Source organism: Protopterus annectens, chromosome 3.part0 (genome assembly GCF_019279795.1).
Source record: "Protopterus annectens isolate FY-2018-M chromosome 3.part0, PAN1.0, whole genome shotgun sequence".
Lineage (NCBI taxonomy): Eukaryota > Metazoa > Chordata > Ceratodontiformes > Protopteridae > Protopterus > Protopterus annectens.
Genome location: NC_056731.1, coordinates 1,421,771,201 through 1,421,791,883, shown reverse-complemented (window position 1 = coordinate 1,421,791,883; position 20,683 = coordinate 1,421,771,201). Strand labels below are relative to the sequence as shown.

At 37.7% G+C, this 20,683-nt stretch overlaps 1 protein-coding gene across 1 annotated transcript in view; it reads left to right on the top strand.

Moving 5' to 3' along the window:
* Positions 1–325: 325 nt before the first annotated feature.
* LOC122796760 (cytochrome P450 7A1) overlaps positions 326–20,683 on the top strand; it is a 710,137-nt gene continuing 689,779 nt past the window's right edge. Inside the window, exon 1 of the mRNA XM_044065489.1 lies at positions 326–431. Within this exon, the coding sequence (XP_043921424.1) occupies positions 352–431 (80 nt within the window). The 5' untranslated portion in view covers positions 326–351. The remainder of the gene's footprint in view (positions 432–20,683) is intronic.

Sequence of the window (20,683 nt, the reverse complement as noted above, 5' to 3'; positions counted from 1 at the left end):
GTGTGTGTGTGTGTGTGTGTGTGTGTGTTTTCCAGTTTGGAAAGTTGGTTAAAGTGCATCACTAACAGTATAAACTCATTGCTGTATTGTATCATTTACATGCAGTCTGCAGTTTCTCAAAAGTAAACATAAAAAACATGAAACATTTTTATTTTGAGTAGAGTATAGCATGCAGTATTCATTTCCACAGTGTTAATTGTTACTGTGCCTTTAAGGCCACATGTCTGTTTCATAACTATAAATTAACATTGAACACACAGTTCTCATGTTAAATCCTGCCTGGTTAGATACTGAAAGGAATTCCTGCTCTTGAAATACAATTTCTTGTGTATAAACTACTCTATTCTCACAATGACAGGTCCATTTTTTTGGATTGTGACTCTTTTAATAGGAGTAGTTGTACTCTGGTTTCTGGCTGGAAGACGTAGAAGGTAAGATTTAATTTTAGCTTACACAGTAATTTGACTGAAGTAAGTAGTCACACTAAAATCATTATGCTATGAGGTAAGCCATTTGTCATGCACCTTTATACTCAGGTTAAGGACTATAAGACGGTTAGTAATATACAAGGTTCTTTCTGATACTGTAACTGAATTTGGTGCTTATAGTATGATTTATGAAATGGTGGACACTGAAATTAAGGCACCTTTTTATAAGTGACATGTCATGCTTGTGTACTAGGTAGTTGATTATCACACATTCGTTGCTGAATTACAGTTCTGTTCTTCTTTAATAGTAACCGGACTTTTAGTGATATCTGCACAGCCTTTAAACTTTTCTGTCATTGTCCCTTACTAGACAAGTCGGGACTACACTTAGAAAGTTAGATTACAGTATGTCCGCATTCTTTCCGGATACAAACATGGAAAAGTTCATATGCACACATTCTGGTTTACAAATATTCAGTGGCAAAAAAAATGCTTGACTAAAATACGTCAAACACAATCGTATCCTTTGTGACATTACAGTTTACACGATCGTCACTGTTTAAAAACAAACGATTGAAAAGGTGTCTGCATCTGGTGCACTCCGTTATTTTTTCATCCCAAATTTATTTTGAGGGACAGTGGCTGTAGCTTAAACGATGCCTGTGACTGCATCCTCCGAAGAATTCTGTTTTGGCCACTCGCTAGTGTTCAAAAACATATCTCTGCAGACTGTGCTTGCTCAGTAAAAGTCATCAGGATTAAACTAGGACAAATTCATCAAATTTGTTAAGTATTTTCGTTCTGTACTGCTGCGGCTGTAAAAACATTGCCAGGCGTCTGGGGGAAAAGACCAATACCCACCAAAGGAAGGTTGGAGTTTATCGCTTATTGTTACCGTGTGATGCTTCAGTATGTTACGGATCGATCGAAATTCATATGGTCGAGAAAACTCGAACATAAAAAAAACACAAAAATCCATATGTTTAAGCCCACCTGCACCCCATACCTGCTGCAAGTTACATATACCAACGCCGAGATTGCACTACAGTGAGGGAAGGGGTAATTTCCCGATCCACGCTGTACCGATCTCCATTCAAAACGTTTTTAGTTCTCAAAAATTCGATTATATGGTCCCGAGCGTATAAATTTCGAGTTTTGGAAAACTCGATCATTAGGCTGCGGGGCGATCCCTGACTGATGAATGCCGTAAGACACCAAAAAGTGACTGTCATTGTAGAGGCTAGTAAGGTGCCAAGAATGTGTTAGTAATTTACAAGACAGAGGCCAAGGATTAGAGTGCCTTCGATGATTAGTACTGGAAGGCACAATGCATTAAAGGACACCGTACTGCATGAACAGTATGTCAGACACCCTCTTGTGTGTAGGTGTAGGAATGGCACTGATTCATTTTCAATATCAAATTACTATTGTTATTATTATCATTATTATTTTTTAGCTTGAACATTACACTAAACCAGATATGTTACAGTTCAGTATTAATCCTGCCATCAGCAGATGGGGAAATTACAGAATCTTGATTTTTTTATTCTAAAAGTGGACTACAATTCCTGGAAGCAGTCGCTAGAGATTAGTGTTAGGGATGCTTCTCAAGCCCCTCCAATATAGGGGAATAATGAGGAATAAAATCTTCCCCAATTATTAAATGTCAAAGAAACCCTTGTCTTGTTACTTCAGCTGCCAGTTTCTCTGCACCTCCACTGGCTCCTACCATCCGGCCTCCTACCATCCGGCCTCCAAATGTAAAAAATGCCAGGACACAAAAATAAAGCCTATCTCCATCTCTTGTGTCTACTAAGCTACAGCTAGGGCTGAGAACTATATCTTCTAACAGACTTTAAGCAAGTAGAAAAACAGATTTGCCTACTTCCTCTAATCTGTTCTAATCTTTGAATGTCATCAGTACTAGCCCCTTACCCTTAACACCATGCCATCAATCCAACACACATATTATTAATACTCACTACCTTCCCTCTCATATTAACCTCTCTGTCCTTGACTGTGTGATTACATTCCCCATTCCCCCAATTTTCTACAAACTACTGTATTCCTTTAGACAATTTGTCCCCTTCATGATTTCTCATGTCACCTGTAAGTTCTTCAAAATCTTCTCCTAATTAATACATGTAAAAAAGACTTGAAACAACCTGCTTACACATCTAGCACCTTCCCTACTTCAATCATGTGTGCGCTTTTGTACTTTCCACCCTACATTATACTCCCTCCCTCCATCCGGTCTGAAGAAATGGATTATCTCACAGTCTCATTATCTTTACTAGGATTACACCATCCTGCTCAACAGTTTATTTTATTTATTTTACATTTGTTGACCGGGCTAGTCCAACTGGATATATGTCCATTTTCAGTGGAGGCCCGGGGAGAAAAGCTCCACAGACAAAGTAATATTTACAAAAACACATGTACAATGCAAAGTTTTGTCAATCATTACATATCATTTGCATATATCTTAATCAGGAAAAAATAAAAATAATCATAGTACATACCAGCTACAGGTACATACCAGAAACAGTCTTTTATACATTTCCTAAGGCTTTTTGGCCTCCAAGTAACACTTGCTCTGTCTCTAGACTTTCTTCTTTACAACCTTGTCTATTCCAACAGTTGACTCCAAAAAACCTACCTAGTTCCAGACTTTGTCTTTCAGCCCTCTTTCCATCTTCCCCTGAATTGATTTTTTTCTGCCTCCTATTTACTGTCAGTGATAAGGACAAACTTGTAATCAATCATAAGTATGTCAAATGTAGTTCCCATTATTTCTTTTGTCATGTCATTTTCCCCTTGTCCTACATTGGGCAACTCTACTGCTATACCCAACTCCATATGTTCTTGTCCACCTTCTTAATACAGTCATCCTTTAAAACCCAGGGAGTACATTGTAGGAAATACATAAATCTCAACACCCATATTTTCTTTTCCACCTTTCCCTCTCATCTCAAACTAATGTATTAGCTTATTCCATCATGAGGTACCTGCCCCATCCTTTAATATATTCCATTCATGGTCTTCTTCTAAATATCTTTCACTTTATTCTGATCCATATCCACAGGTACTTTATTCATTTGAACCTCTTCTTCGTCTTCTTCTTCTTCACCATTTCTCTACAGGTCCTTCTTACAACAGTAATGTCATTATCTGTCTGAAGTTCATCAGTAGCTTTGAGACCATCTTAAATTTCTTCACCATGCCCATAATCCCCCCAATATCCCCCTTTGTTCTGTCAACAGACTTATCAAATCTTTTATATGTGCCCCATCTCCAAAACTGAGCTCCTCGCCTTAACAGCTTTCCATCCATCTCTGTGCTGCATTCCCTTGTTTTAAGGCATACTGGAAATAAAAGGGATGAGAAGGTGCTATATTGCATTATTCTTCTGTCCAGTTCCACTACATTTGTTACTGATGGGGATGGAGGTGGGGGGTAGTGCCTAACTTTTGCAATGTACAGTGCCTTGACCTACCTCACAAACCCCTGTTTCACCTCTTTCCATTCCAGAACTTTCATCACTAAATCCTACTCCATCAAATAAAATTCCTGGGGAATGTGAAGAACCTTTATCACCCCCTGATAGTGTCTCCTTGAACAACATTTCACCCCTAACTCTGCCCATACACTATATGAACATGTATACACTTACCAGTTTGCATCTCCCATGCTACCAGTTTCACAGCTGTACCATGTCCACCACAATTTTCACCATCAGTGTCAAATCTTATTGACTCAGTATAATGGATCTAAAATCCCCATTCCTTAAGATCTCTTCAAGTGATTTTCATCACCTCTATTCCTTCAAATTTAAAAAAAAGTTTTTTACCATTTTTTACCATTGTTTATGTGAAAGTGTTATAGCAGAAGTAAGTTACTGAACTTTTGTCTCACATTGTTACTGCTCTAATCTGTAAAGGTAATTTTCTGTATTTTTCATATTTTATCTCAACTAAGTCCTCTATAGCTGTTATCAGTAGTTGTGTGTATAGTACCTCTGTTGTTTTAGTTTTTCCCTAAGCTTTTATATTCAACACACTCTCTCCCCTCCTGTTTTCCCTAGGTTTTATAGTAAAGTGTATTCCCTCAAGACTGCATCTGCGTATACTGATACTGCTCCAACACCTGGAATTACGCCTGTGCTCTATTGTGTAGCCAGTTTACACTAAAAGTATGTTCTAAGTTCATACCACAAAGTAGTCTTACTTTGTCTACTGTACAGGAGACCTGCATACCACTGAGAGCCCCCCCGCATACTCACCTATTTCGAAACCTTGCATCTGTCTCTCTCTGCCATCTATAAGTTAGTCACTACCCTAGTGTCAACTCTGTCTTAGTTAGCTATACTCTTTTAGTTTTTCTGTTTGTGGTTTCCTTTTAACTGTTTTTATCTTACTATTACATCTCTTCATTCTCTGTCTACACCTCACCACCTCTTCTACTTACCTGCTGACTCTCACTGTGTGCTCCTTACTCTTTCCATCCTGGCCTGCTGATTGTTTCTTGTGGTGACTCTTCCTGGCCCAGAATACCCCTTTACTCTCCCGTCTATCTCATTCTGCATATACTACATTTCCCTGCATCCCCCTCTACCTTCCTGTCTATCACACTTTGCATATACTACATTTCCCTGCATCCCACTTTTTCTCTATCACCCTTAATCTTCTGGGGCATTTTTAAACTGTTAGTGTTTCTGCACCATTTTGTTTTCCTCTTCCTACTAGTCTGTGGCTTCATGTCAGTGGTGTGCAGGTCCCTAATATTACTGATGTAAACAGCTTTACACTTGTACTCAGCATGTAAACTGAATTTATTTCACCTGGAAGAGCTTTGTATGCTGTTGCAACTTATTTGTGGGACTTTGGTAAGCACATTTTCAAATATTTGTGAAGTTGTGGCTTGGCTGAGTTACTGTCTCATGTCACACAAGTGAAAGGCTGTACATAAATTGATATAGGTTATTTTTTATCTGCTTTTGGATATATTTCTACTTGTGTAGCAATTGCTTTTTTGTACACTTCTACCATATATCTGTAGATTGCAGTTTGAATTTCTCCCCTAAGTCTACATTCCTGTCTGCTATAACATTCTAAGCACCTTACCCTCCCCTACTTATCACTTCATAGTTTAGTCTGCTGCAAATCCTCTTTTCTATATATCCCCTACTCACTGTACAGGTTGTTTCACTTAAATTTTACTTCAACTCTCTAACAGGACCAACAACTTACTTTTCCTAGTCCCTTATTCACTCCTCACTCCATCCAGTCCTACTTCCTCACCTTAGGCCATGGCTTTTGCAACCCTCTCCATTTTCCTCTTGCCTCCATTACTTCTCCTTCTCATTCTTACATCTTGTACTACTCCATTACCACCTGTCCATAGAGATCCCACTAATCCCCATACTAACTGCTTCTCATCTCTGCAGTACTCTATTACAGTCGCCTCCTCTATCTTTTCCATGAACATCCCTCTGCCTAAAATCAAACTTCCTCCCCCTCACTCTCTAGCATCTAAAACCAAGACTATGTACTTGACTTACAACCCACTTAAATTCAAACTTTACCAACTTCATGTAGCCCTGCCTCTATCAGGAGACATACATACAAATCCTGGGCCCATCCATCACCCCACCATGCATAATTCTACCTCTCCCAACTTAATAAACTCATCCTCTCCTAACAAACATATTTCCTTTTACTCTATGAATGGCCATAGTATTCTAAACAAAGTTAGTGAAATCCATGCCGCGATAGCCTTCCACACCCCTGATGTCTTCACTCTAACAGAGACTTGGCTAAAACCCCAAACCTCTGATAAAGACATTCTCCCCCCTGGTTATAATATACTCTGCATAGATCGCAAAAACAAAAAAGGGGGTGGCGTTGCCATCCTCTACTCCAACCACCTCACCATTACACGTATTATGAAACCTATCCCATCTTTTTCTCCTACTGAACTACTTACAGCTAACCTTAAAATAAATGACCACACCACTATCACAGTAGCAGCCATCTATATTCCTCCAGGAGACAACATTCCTCTGCTCAAAAATATTCTTTCATACTTTTCTCAACACATCCACAATGAAACTATCCTCCTTGGGGATATCAACATTAACTGGTTAACTCTCAGTAATCCAAACTCTAATACTCATATTAATTTATATGGCTTTACACAGCTAATCTCCCAACCTACCCATACAAACAACTCTCACACATCTACTCTTATTGACTGGGTACTTGTATCTAATCCTTCCAAATATCATAACCATGAAACCCTACCAAACACCCTGAGCGATCACTGCCCTATAAAAGTGCTTAGGTTCACTCCCCACTTCTCAAAACCTCCTAAATTTATCACTTGTCATAAACTCTCTAACTTCCATCCAGAAACCTTTAATACCCTCCTCTCTGAAGTAAACTGGAAATTCCTTACCCAACTCTCACTAGAAGAAGCAGTCCTAGCTTTCAACTCCACCTTCCTTAGCATCTTAGACTCACTTGCCCCCCTTGCAAATTCCAAATTAAGTCCATCATATCTTCGTGGCTTTCAAAAGTCACTCGTACCCTTATGATAACTAGAGACAAACTATGGAAAAAATGGTCAAAAACTAAGCTCTCTGCAGACTTGCAAAAATATCAAGAACTCAAAAATCTGACAAAAAAACACATAAACAAAGATAAAAAAGGACTTCTATAACAAACGTCCCACAGCCCTAAAATCTAATCCTAAAAAATACTGAAACTCTATTAACCAAATATTACATCCCGGTAATCTTAGCTCCCCCAATCCATGCCCAGACAAGACATCTGAAGAAATTGCCACTATCTTCAATACCTATTTTATCAATTCAGTATATCTAAGCTACTGAACCTTAACCCAAGCTCCTCTACTACTAACATCTCCAACTTTTTTGAACCTACTCCTAATACTATCACCTCAAATACCTTCTCCCTCAAACCTCTACCTACTAGCTACACCAAAACTCTACTCTCTAAATTAAAACCATGCTCAGCATCAGCTGACAATATTCCTTCCACTTTTCTTCTACTAGCAGCCGACTCTCTTGCTCTCCCTGTATCTATCCTAATTAATCGCTCTATCGCTGAATCTAAAGTCCCTTCCATCTGGAAACAATGCTGCACTCTACCTATACACAAAGGTAACTCCACTGATATCTCCAACTTTAGACCTATCGCTATTCTCTCCCTTCTCTCTAAAGTACTAGAAAAATGTATTCATAAACAAGTTATGCAGTATCTAATACAAGAAAATCTGCTTACACCCACTCAACATGGCTTCAGACCTAAACAACATAGCACCACTACAGCTGTATTATCCTTCCTCAACACAGTCTCTATAGACATGGATGACCATAAATGTATTTCTTGCTTATTCTTGGACCTTTCAAAAGCTTTTGACACTATCGCACACTCTCTTCTGCTCCACAAACTGCATAACCTCAACATCTCCTCTGATACTGTTGCATGGTTCTCCAGCTACCTCACTGATATATCTCAATCAGTGAGATGGCACTCTGCACTCTCCCCTCCTCTCCCTGTCAAAATGGGTGTACCTGAAGGGTCTGTCCTAGGGCCTTTACTTTTTAATATCTTTACTAATCAGCTCTATACCTCCTCTCCTCAGTCATCTTTAGTGCAATACGCAGATGACTCTACAGTCAGCACCATAGCCAACTCTCCCTTTAAACTCTTTTCAGCTACTGAGGCATCTTTTAACTTAGCTGAAACATGGCTGTCCAACAACCAGCTCATCCTTAACCCTAAAAAAAAGCTGTTACTCTTCCTACCTAAAAAGTTCATAAATATTAAACCCTCCTTCTCCATACAGTCCCTTAATAACACTCCCATTCAGGTAGAATCCAGTAATAAGCTCTTAGGCGTAACCATCGACAATCAGCTTAAATTTGACTTGCATGATAATAACTGTATCAAAAAGACTCATTCAAAACTAGGACTCCTTTACCATAACAAGAAATTCCTTACCTCTGAAGCCAAGATTACTCTTTCTCTTACCTACCTTCTACCCAGTCTAATGTACAATTCTCAAATTCTCACAAATCTTAACTCAGCACTCCTGACCAAACTCAAATCTACCTATAACAAGGTAGCTAGATTTGCTTCCCAACAAACCTACAAATCCCATCACTGTCTCTCTCTCTAAAACACCTAAACTGGCTTGAATTACCCCACCAGCTTCTTCTCTCTCAGTTCCAGATCATCCATTCTATCCTATACCAGCCTTCCTACTGCCCAGCACTATCCCCTCTCATCTCCCATTATTCTCCCTCCAGACCTCTCTGAAGCTCTAACCAAGACCTACTACAAATCTACAAACCCAAGTCTAAATTTCAATACAACATATACAGCTATCATCCCACTATTGCCTGGAATAGGCTCCCACTAGAAATCAGGACCCTTACACATCCTAAACAATTTAAGACAGTCACCAAAGAGCACTTTAAAAGTCACTGGTCCTGCCACTGCACTCTCCCTCCTTAACATCCCCTACTTCTCATATCTTAATCTACCTTCTACCCTTAACTCACTCTTCTCACTAGCTCTCTCTAATCTTCCTTGACTACTTTTTCTACTGTCTTCTAAAGCCTATTAAGCACATTGACTCAGAGAAACATTCTATTGTAATTGTCTTGCTTTCATGCAACTACATCATGATAAAACTGTTTTTGTTTAACCACTTACCCCCAAAACTATACACATCTTAATGACATTTCTTTTTATAGATCTTGAAATAGTTATACTATACTCCTGATTATTGACACTGTATAAAATTGTACTGCTACCGAAAACCTTGTAAGAATCCTGTAACATTGCTGTTTAATGCTAATTTATAATGAAAATTGTATAATAAGTTGGAGCTTTTCTCCCCAGGCCTCCACTGAAAAAGGGCTCTTAAGCTCAGTCGGACAATCCCAGTCAACAAATACAAAATAAAATAAATAAATAAATAAATAATAAACAACGTATTCCTCTCTGTCACCACAGTGAATAATTTAGCCAGTACTTATTTGCTAGAATGTTACAGACTTGTTTCAGTCCTGAACTTTCCTCCTCAGCAATGATTAATTTCACTTCTGCCAAGCATGGTCATGGGTGCTCCCAGTACCTCCCTTCCTAATTTTAATCTTGTACTTATTTTGACAAAAAAGTTCCCCTTCAGTCTCCACAGTCTTCCCCACTTTCAGCTTCATAATCACCCAATGGCCTTAAAGCAGTCATTGAGGATCTTGTTAGCATCCTCATTCACATGGTGACCTTTCCTTTTGTATTGATGGTCCCTGTCTCTTCCCTTTTCCTTTCCTGCTTTAGCTTATTTGCAAATGTTTACCTTCTCTTACTGTCACACCACTCTTTGTGCTTGCGTTGTGCTCCAGGCATCATAGCTTCTCATTTAAAATATCATTCTGCTTGAATCTGTTCATTTCACCATCTCTCTCTCTCTTGCTCTCTGTCTCTCCTCTTTGTTCAGATCAAAGCCCTTTGGTCGCTTTTCATTCTCCATTTGCTCAAGGTTTAACTGTAAGCATCTTTCCCTTTGACTCTTCATCACTTCCTTTCCCTTTCATATCCCATCTACCTTTGACCCTCCTACCATCGCAGCATGTCCATTACCACATTTTTCCTTTTCCTTCTCCCTTGACCTTTCTCTCATATAAACTTCTTAACCACCTGCTTACTTACCCTCAATGAAAAAATACTAAATTCTTCCTCTATCTTACAAACCCTTACTTTCATGCTCCTGTCATTACCATTTCCTCCACCGGAACATATTTCAGTATAAAATCCTTTGTCTCCTAAGAGATCACCATCCATATATACAGCATTTTTTCTTTCCCATTACTAAACTAAGTCTGCCATTTACCCTTGCTTCTCTCTCTTCCCCATTTCTGTTCCTATACATCCCTTCATCAATCACTAATTTGAAGTCTTCCACCCACAAATACAGAGATATTATTGGCCCACCTACAGTTTTTTGGTACCCTAGGCAATTCTTGATTCAGTCCTGAATGTAAGTATGTGGACAATCTAAAACCTCTAATTCCTTCCTTCGCTTTGTCTTAATCAGCTTACTTTTCCTCCTTCTAACTTGTAGTCTGTATTCCAACCCAGTGTACCAGAAATTTAACACTTCTTCCTTCCTAGTTGAGAATATTGGGCTTACCACTATTCTTCATCCTCATATGTTGTGTCCACCTAGTTTTCACTATCCCAGACTGCCTCATTAATAGCATTTTTCCTAAGATGGCTAAAGTCTTGAACTTTCTTTGTCTGCGACTGTGTATTGATTGCCACCACATTTCTATTACATAGTTGACCTATCCCACACTACTGTAATTTCTCATGTTTTCACAACACCTAGAATTTCCTTTCTTCACCTACAAATAACGGCCCAGTTTCTTACCTGTGTAGAGAGTATAGCACTAGATTTTTTCTTTCCTTCCTTTCAACTCCAAACAGTGTCTTGAATGCCCACTAATTAGAAAGCTGACTTCTACCCTAGTAACTTCTCTATCATGCCCACAACTAACACTCTAGTCAAGGGATTAATTGGGAGGCTCTGGTGGAGATGTGATAGTATTTCTCACAGCACCTAAGGTAAAGCACTTGCATACATGAGGCAAGGTATGGTGCAAAACATACTTTTAAAGTAGAGGAAATTAGGAAATTTGGGACATAATCATGGGGGCTATTAGGCAGAAGACATACTACTAAAATGATCTTTTGAAGCAGTAGACATGCCAATAGAAAAGAAAATAACATAAATGAAGGCTAACAGCAGCTCAGACAGACTGGGTTTGCATTGATGTTGCCTGTACAAACTAAGTCCATTTTAATCAGACTCGTCAGAAAAATGTAAACTTCACATGTGTATTACAAAAACGTTAAGTTCATCAGTTGAGAATCATTTCATAATTTTCTTTCCTTGACTTGGTTTCCAGACATATAGTATATATATATATATATATATATATATATATATATATATATATATTGCTACAGGGAGTTGTTTCCCAACACATGCCCAAGATGAAATTGTTCGAGTGTCAGTGGCCCTCAGTAAAAAAAAAAAACAAATGGCATAATATGAAAGTTTTTTCTCATAGGAAATCATTACTAGTGAAACTTCAAATTGTGTACCTGCAATGAGTCACTTCTTTAGGGAGCTTTATTCCCTTTTATGAGTTGGTACAAACTGTGGAGTGCAAACAACAAGGAAATTTTTTTTTCTCCCTTTTGGATTTCAGGTAACTTTTTTCTTTTTTTTTTATCCTTTTGGAAAGTCAACTTTCAGGAAGTTGATGTTTCATAGTTGAACCACAAGGAACATGCATAGAAAAGAACACAACTGAAGACAAGAAAAATAGATACTGGAGCCACATCAAGACATTGTAGCTAGTGTCATGACCTACTATGCTTCCCCTGGTTTCAACAAAACCTAGAGCAACACAGGTTACAAGGAACATATATAATTAATAAACAGAAATGAAATGTATATGATAATATTTTTAACACATTTATTAAATCATCATTTAAGACAATAGGCACACATGCATTAACAAACCATGTTAACATTTTTCATTCACGTGCATTATATGCTGCATGTATGTTTTCTAAAAAAAATAAAATATATATATATATATATATATATATATATATATATAGTAAGTGAAATGTAACGAGCTAAACAGACTGCATAAAGATAAAGATCTTTGATACAAAGAAAAAAAAACAAGCTAAGCAGAATGCACAAAACATACACATATAAAGCTGCATATATTTATGGTACATTAGCAAGCACAAGTTGGGAGTAGGTATAGCAGTGTGCCAAGATTTCACCCTTTTTCTGCAGTCACCACAGGCAGCAAATCAAAAATAATTTGAGTTGTGTTGAAACAACTACAGAGAAGGTGACATTTACTTATTAGACAAGTAATGGAATCAGCTCCTGCTGTGGATCAGGTAAGCTGTAGGTATGAGGCACCAGTGTGGAACATGGTAAAATACAGTGTGGTGGTAACACTCACTTGCTTTGATTGCTGCATCATCTTCAGTGTCTCCAATGGCATTTACTGACCTAGGCTGTTAGAGTGCAGAGATGTCGTTTGGCATTGTTTTTTGATGTTATTGCTCAGCTGTGGTCTGCTTTGTACATCAACAATAAAAGGAAATAAGGTGCAGTGTTTTTTTCTTTATGGTTAATCTGCGCTCCATTGTAAATGACTACAACATCTCCACAGTATACTCCATTATTCACATATTTGTAAGTTGCAGACAATGTTGTTCATCTTCATTTGTATACCTACTACGTACCTGAATTAAGACACATTCATAAATTACATAGTGCTGTGGGTCTTATTAAATAAAAACCCTATGCAGTTTTGAGCTAAGCTTATGAATCCTAGTCCAGTTTTTTTCCAAAACTATTGCCATGTATCGCCTGAAATGTTAAATGCTGGACAAATTTTCACTGATAATTGCACTGCAACTTGTATAATCTGAAAAACACTTAGCGCTTCTTATACTGTTATTTATACAGATGAGCATAATGCCTATATTTGGTAAATACATAAATAATAAGCATCCAAAAAGAAAATGAGGTCTTAAAAAGATTCAGTTTCATAAAATCAAAAAGACCTACTCATGCTGTTTGTATCACTTGCATGATTATATGCTGGAGAAAATTACCCGTGAAGACATAATGTAATATATTACAACACTGATGTCAGGACTTGAAATATAATTAACTGCTGTCGTTGTAAAAGAGTTTTGTTGAAAGGCATTAGTGTTTAAACTTTCTTAACAATATTTACTGTTCACAAGATGCATTTACTTCTGCTTTGTATCTTGATTTTTCAGAAAGGATTCAGCATTCTAAGGATTTCTGGGGGCTGCTTGTGATGTAACTTTTCATGGCTGCTGCGTGTGTGTGAATGACTTGGTTGACAATGGCTTCACTATAATGCTCACCAGCTCTTCCTTGTTTCTTTGACCCATGAACTAGTGGTAGAGTACTTCTGCTGGGCCGTGAAATCCAATATTTGAATCTTATTAGCCTCTACCATAAGCAGGGCTGAACTGACAAACAGTTCTGGGCATGCACCCTGAGGAAGTCTGTCCTTATAACATTAAGCACGTTGATGACAAGGGAACTTTTAGGGCTCAGATACACACTGTATCTTTTATTCTACAACAGCAGACTCTTACACGGTGTCCTGCTAGTAAACCCTCTCAAGCAAACGCAGGAATTTGCATACTGTATGCCTAGGATCCTCACAGGCTTTGCTCATTCTATGGTTTTCTTCTACCACGAGCTTAGATGGCTAAATAAGACCTACAATAATGGGAAGTTCTGCCCCTGCATGCAGCAGCGGCCTTAGGTCAGCTGGTGCCCTAGGCAAAAGGGCTCCACGGTGCCCCCCCACACCACCCAGATGCCTCCATCCTAGTCTACCTACACCAAATAAATACTGGAAAAGCGCCCCTGTTACAGCGGTGCCCTAGGCGGCCGCCTAGTTGGCCTATGCCTAAGGCCGGCTATGCCTGCATGCCTTCAGTTAGCTCAGTAAGCTATATATTATTCATTTTGTGTTTGTTCTCTAAATCATCACTTTTCCATAACAGATGTTCTACATATGCATGATTCAGGTTTGCAGATGTATCCACATCCATCAGGAGTATTCCTCCTACTTTATTTTCTTTTCTTCAAACTCTGTTCTCTATTGGCCCTCTTATTCCTTTGATCCCAGTGACACTGGAAGAGGAAGCTGGGGATTATGACTTGCATCAGTTATATGGCAGACCTTAAACCCTATTAGCTGCAAAGTGTGGTGCAATGTCTGCAATCCTGTGCATTTCTGAGTGTGTACTTCAATACAGTCTTGCCCTCAGTTAATGTGTGTGTATTCTTTGGCCAGCCTATGTCCCCACATCTGTAGTGTGAAAGTTGCAACCTTTGACTTTCCCTCAGGTGTAACTCTTGTGGAAAGGCTCTGCCAGCAACCTCCCCCTATTTGACTGAGCTAGCTTTGGCCACTCCCTCTGCTCCTTCCACAGCCATCAGCTCGCAGTCCACTAATAAAAATAAAGTTACCTGGAACATTGTCAGTGCCAAAACATCTACAGTGAGGCATGAGCAGCCTCCATTTTTTTTCTTCCACTTTATTTACTCTCCCTTCTTTTTGAAGTAAATAGTTTTAAGAATTAATGTCCATTGTAAGACTGACCAGCACAGAGAACACTCTGTCAAGCCTCCTTCCCAAGAAACCTCTTGGCCTGCTGTTCCACTACTTTCAGTGACCATGCTTCACAGAAATGTTGCATCAAACTTGGTGCAGATACACTGTGTCAGTATCACTCAGGTTCCAGGGATATTAATTTGAAAAAAAATACTCCTTATAGGAAAAATTATGAGGAGAAGGTCAGAGTAAATCATCCATCTTGAATCAGGATCAACACTCCCTTCCCCCTCAGGATACACTGTGTCTATGTAAATAGCCATAAATACAGTTCTATGTAAATGTCCATTTAAGAACAATTAAAAAGCCTTTAAACATCAACTAAAAAAAATATCTTGTAGACTCTTGGCTGTGTTTCTGCATTTCTTCAGGCTAAACCCCACCTCACACACCTCATTACTACAGGTAACAACTCCCATACCTTATCCTATTGTTTTCCTATGGACCAAAGTCTGTTGCCCACTCTTTCCCTCTCAAAAACAATTGTTGTAAACTAATTCTTGATGACACAAATGTATTATTACAATCACCAGCATCTGTTATTGTGCTGTTATAGAATATTCTTCATGGGTGATTTAGTGAATCTAAAAGAGAAGTCTGCAAACAGGTATCCACCACAGTTAATTGTTGCAATGAGACTTAACTCTGTGTATTGCAACATAAGTGCATCTCAGTATATTCTTTGTATGGCTGTTTTGTTCTCCTTTATTGAATCTAAGAAGTTTGCACACATATATCAGCCACTGTTAGTGGTATAATGTAATGAGTGTGAAACTCTGTATACTGTAGGTTGCACTTTCAGTACAACCCTGTACACTGTATGCAAATGTCATTTTTATTTTACTCCTTTTGTCTTAGTAGATTACACTTCCTGTCCCTGTATCCCATATGCATCTTATGTGTTTATATTTGTCATTTGAAGCATTTCTGCCCAGGCCTCTGCTGAAAAGGGGTTTTATTATGCAGCCAGACTTTCTCAGTAATCAAATGAAATAAATAAATAAATGAAGCATCCATTCAGTTAATTCGAGTGATCCCTTACTGCCTGACATGGTTAGTGGTCTCAGTGCCTTAGAATTTAGAATAATGAATACTACTTCACAGGCCCCTCACCTCCATAAAGTACAGTAGCAGTACTCTAAGCTTTGTGGGCACGATACAGGCTGAGCACATGTCAAGGTAATATATACTACCTTAGCCTTCCATTTTTAAAGGGGAGCTGTAAGGTGCTAGTTCATCTCACAACCTAATTGGTAATTTTAGTCAGTACAATATGTAGTTGCCCTTCGTTCATTCCCTTCAAACATTTTATACAAGACTTTAGGTGCTACCATTACAAAGTAACAGTTTGAAATCTTTCTCCAGCACATCACAACAATGATATTTTATGGCATGCTTAATTTCCTACCCTGCTCATGTCAGCCTTCTCCTAGAAATCTGTTGAATGGTGTGTACCCAATGCTGCCTCAGCTTACTCAGCAAGCAAATCTGTACCTTTCCATTTGTCTCCCACTAGCTCCATACTGCTATCCCGAGTGACAGGAAAAGTCAGTTGGAATAATGGGGGTTTGAGGCAGCAAGGCAGTTGCTCATCTGAGGTAGAAATGAGCTAGCAGGGTTGTTACACCTGAAAACAGGGAAGGGCAGGCAGGAAGTCCTGAAGATTGATGACCACCAGAGTGACAACTGACAGAATGCTTCTGGGATATAACTCCCTACTGAGGCTCCCCCCACCATGTGATAGCAACATAGGGCTTGAGTGGAACAACTTTGTTTGTGAAAGCAGACATCAATTGTCTCACTTTTGTTCCCCCAAAATGACATGCAACTTTAGCCAGCGTGACTGTTCATTAAAAACAGATCAGAGAATGAACAGAGTAACTTTTTTTAACCACTTTTCTACACTATATCATTACAATGACATTTTATATCTAACTGAATTCTCCACTGTTGCTGGTTGATGTACACCCTGCCCATGCCAGCCTGTTACTCCAAATCTGCCGGGTGGTATACCCAGTGCCACCTTAGCTCACTCAGCAAGCAAATCTGTCCTTGTCCATTCATATCCCTTAGTCAGATATGCCACTAGTATGACTTACAGGGAAAAGTAGGGGGGATAAAGGGGAGCTGAGGCAGCAAGGCAGTTGCTTACAATAGTGCTTGTCATCCCACCTTTCATTCGAGAATAACTACCCCTTCAAAAAGAGTGACTGCCTGCAGTAGTAAATACCAAAAATGTATCATCTTCTAAACCACAATTCAAATGCCTTGAGTAGGAGTATTATCCAGTATGCAGTCAATCATTTTTACAGATAAATTAAATAACAATGATATCTGAAGAATAATTCTATTTTATTTTTATCAGTAACACAGTTTAATTAAGAAAAATAGCATTCAATTTTTATTGATTCTGAAAATATCTTTAAATTTATTTATACTGTCTTGCGAACCATTCTTTCCCAGGTCAGATCCGAAAAACAATATTTGCCCAGTCAGACTTTCCAAGTCAACAAAGGCAAATACCAAACAAATAAACCAAAAAAAACTTTGCTTTATATGGGTTTATTTACTGGTTGATTAAATTGATTGTCTTATTTGTTTGTTTGGTTACTTATTTTTTATTTAATTATCATTTGCTTTTGTTGACTTGGAAAGTTGGAATGGGCAATTTTTTTTCAGCATAGGCCTGAGTAGGAACTTTCAGTAAAATAACATAGATAAAAAGATATGAACACTTGGAGCAGTTGCAAAAATCCTGTAAAATTTACAATTAGTAAACACAGCAACACTATTTATAAGTCTAGACCATCAGCTTTAATGGGAGATCCCATGCCTTTGTGTTGGTGGGCTGGCTCATTTCTTGACATTTGCCATCACAAACAAAGCTGTCCCACACAAGCCCTGTGTTGCCATTACTTGGGGGGAGTGGCTTCATTAGGGAATTGTATCCTAGAGGCATTCTATGAGCTTTCACTCTGGTGGTCGGTGATCATTAGGACTTAATTTTTCAGGACTCGAGAATCTCCTATGGCTACAAAAATGTGATCCATAGCCTTATCTTCTCATCCTTACAAAAAAAAAGAAAAAAAAAAGAGGGAAACAAGATGATTCCAGGATTTTTTTTCACTATGGAGAATCAGGGGCACAGCCAGGAATTGTAGCTTTCATTGCAGTGATTTCTATCACTGATGTATTTTGTCCGTTGGGGGATAGGTTAATGCTTGCAAAGAAAATGCTGCTACCACTTACATGCTTTATTTTTAATGTTTAAGATCTATTAGAATGCATATGACTGAATGGCTGGCTTATATTACCTATGATATGGAATATCTCCCTACAAGTGTCTTAGTCAAGAGTGAATGCACAAAAGGAAAAAAAAAACTGACCGAATAAGACTGAATGCTAAAAACACAGAAAATGAAAAAAATGCTGTTTTTTGTGGAGAAGCTAGCCCCCCTGCACCTACCCATACCCTCTGCTAATTACATACACCAGTTCTAAGATCGCACTACAGCAGGGTGAGGGTAAGTCTCTAGAATCTGTTGTACTGCATCCTTGCATAAAGAGCTGCTAGCAGGCCATAAAACAGCCAAAAGCAGTTTTCACTATTAAGTATTACAACTTTCCTACAGATACCCCTCTTTTTTATAAAGGGTTTGAAATGTAACTTTAAATGTTATCATTCTCACTTGTTTATTTTATGGCGTATATATGACACTTTACCTATTCCTAAATCTCATAAACCTTACTGACTCTGATACCTCAAGTTATGGTTACACTTGTATCTATGCTTCTACAAGTTGATTGACTCCAGTTTAGAAGGATCATCTCCTTCTTCAAAAGCATTGATAGATTTTTGCCTTTTTAGTTTTATCAATGTCAATATATTGCTTGTCTTCATCAGTGAATAGGATTCCGCCTATTCCCAAATATAAGGTTACAATTTAATGCTTTAGACACTGACCATAATGTCTTTGTATTTGATGTAAGGAAATGCTTTACCCAATATATTATTAATGTTCATCCCTATGCGATGTTGATCCAAACTTGATATTTAAATGGGTGCAGTGTAGATAATTAATATTTAGTTATTTGCATTTGTTTACCAGGAAAGTCCATTTGGGCAAATATCCTTTACAGTGGAGGCCCAGGGAGAAAAGTTCAAGGAAAAAAAAAACAATGATTGATTTTAAAACATAAATAATTTAACATTATAAATAAAATATGATATAATAACCATAAAATGGACATAAACTAAAAAATACAAAACATCAAGACATAAAAATATTGGTTCTAAACAATATGGTGATAAGAAATAATATGTAGTTTGAACATGGTGTGGTCTGTTATATATAAAAATGCAGGCTGATGAGCTGTGATTATTTAGTAGTTCCACAACTACTATTCTCATTTGCAGAAAAGCCACAAGAAAATAGGTTGAGGGAAGGTTTTCAAAGTGCTGGCAGTGGTAAATGTAATGGAAACAATACAATCAATGTATCTAGTCGTTCTCAATTCTAGTATAAGAAGTGTATTTGGAGTTGTTGATAACAGAGGTAGATAGGAATGAGAAATTTAGAAGATGCTGTTGGTAGAAGAGTAAGAAGAAAAAGGCAAAACAAATGCTAGAGAAGAGATAACAGAGGAATGGTATTGAGTTGGTAAATTTAAAAATGCTCACAGAGACTGCTAAGTTTGAGTATTTTATTATTCATAAAAGGTTAGGTATAGCCTGGGATTACATGGTCAGAGAACCATGTTTGTCTAAGAAGTTGCTTTAGTTCTGTTTTAAATTATTTTAGGTTTCAGTTTGTCTCAAAAGAGGATAAGATGGAATTAGATTTTTCATTTGTTGAGACAGTCTGAGTACAATGATACATAAGATTCATGTTATACTGGCATTCCTTGTTGGCCATAGTATTATTTTGAAATACTTTATTTGTGTTTGGGAAACTGTAAGGGAGTGGACTGAGTTTTGTTTGGTTGCTTAGTTTATATTGTTGTCTGTTATTTTCTTAAAGTAGAAATCGGCCTAGATCCAAAATTAAATACACTAGTCATTTGTATATCTAAAATTAATTGCCATTAAGTGTTTTTCTTTTTCAGTTATTATTGAAGTTCAGAATAATATGTACTTTAATGAAGCCTTGTAGGCAGTTCTACCTTTTTATTGTGATTTGAAGACTAATTACTTTATACAGGAGAGGAGTCAGATGGTTGCATAATGTGCCGACTGATATTTAAGGTTTATTTCCACTGCATATATATTTTGCTTTAATTACCAATAGCTGAGATATCAGTTTCATCATGGAGTATGTATGGCTTCAAAGTCCATGCTAAGATTAAACTTTTATGGCATCTTTTCTGTTAATTTGAATACTGATGTCTGTCTTATCCAATAAACTCATATGCACCTTTTGAAATATTTTCTTTTAAAAAAGTGGGTACCATTTATCTTTGTTGAATACAAAATTCAACTAATAATATACATGTGGCAGTTTTGATATAAGAATGTTCCTTCAGTGAAATACGAGTCAAAACTGGGTCTGATTTATGTTTGTAGAACATATTGGTCCACTATTAGTAGACTGGTTTGGTTACTGTCTGTTTATACTCATTGTGTAACTACTACTATCATCAATGCTAATTTAAAAATATTTGCTTATGATAACCATAAGATGATTTTGGAGTGAGATGAATGGATCTTACCTCCAGGTTCAGCTTTTGATAAACATGAGTCTCATGCAACGCAGTCCAATAGAAATACTCAGTTGTTGATTTTATCAATACAAATGGTCTTTTTCATCATTACTGGGCACTGTTTTCTTGGGGTATAATATCATTTTTGTTCAGCTTGGTGTAAATATTGACTGAGAATTGATCTCTTCTTAATGTCTAATTCTTTTCTTAGCTTTAACTTTTAATACAAATCAGAATATACAGCCTTTTTATTAAT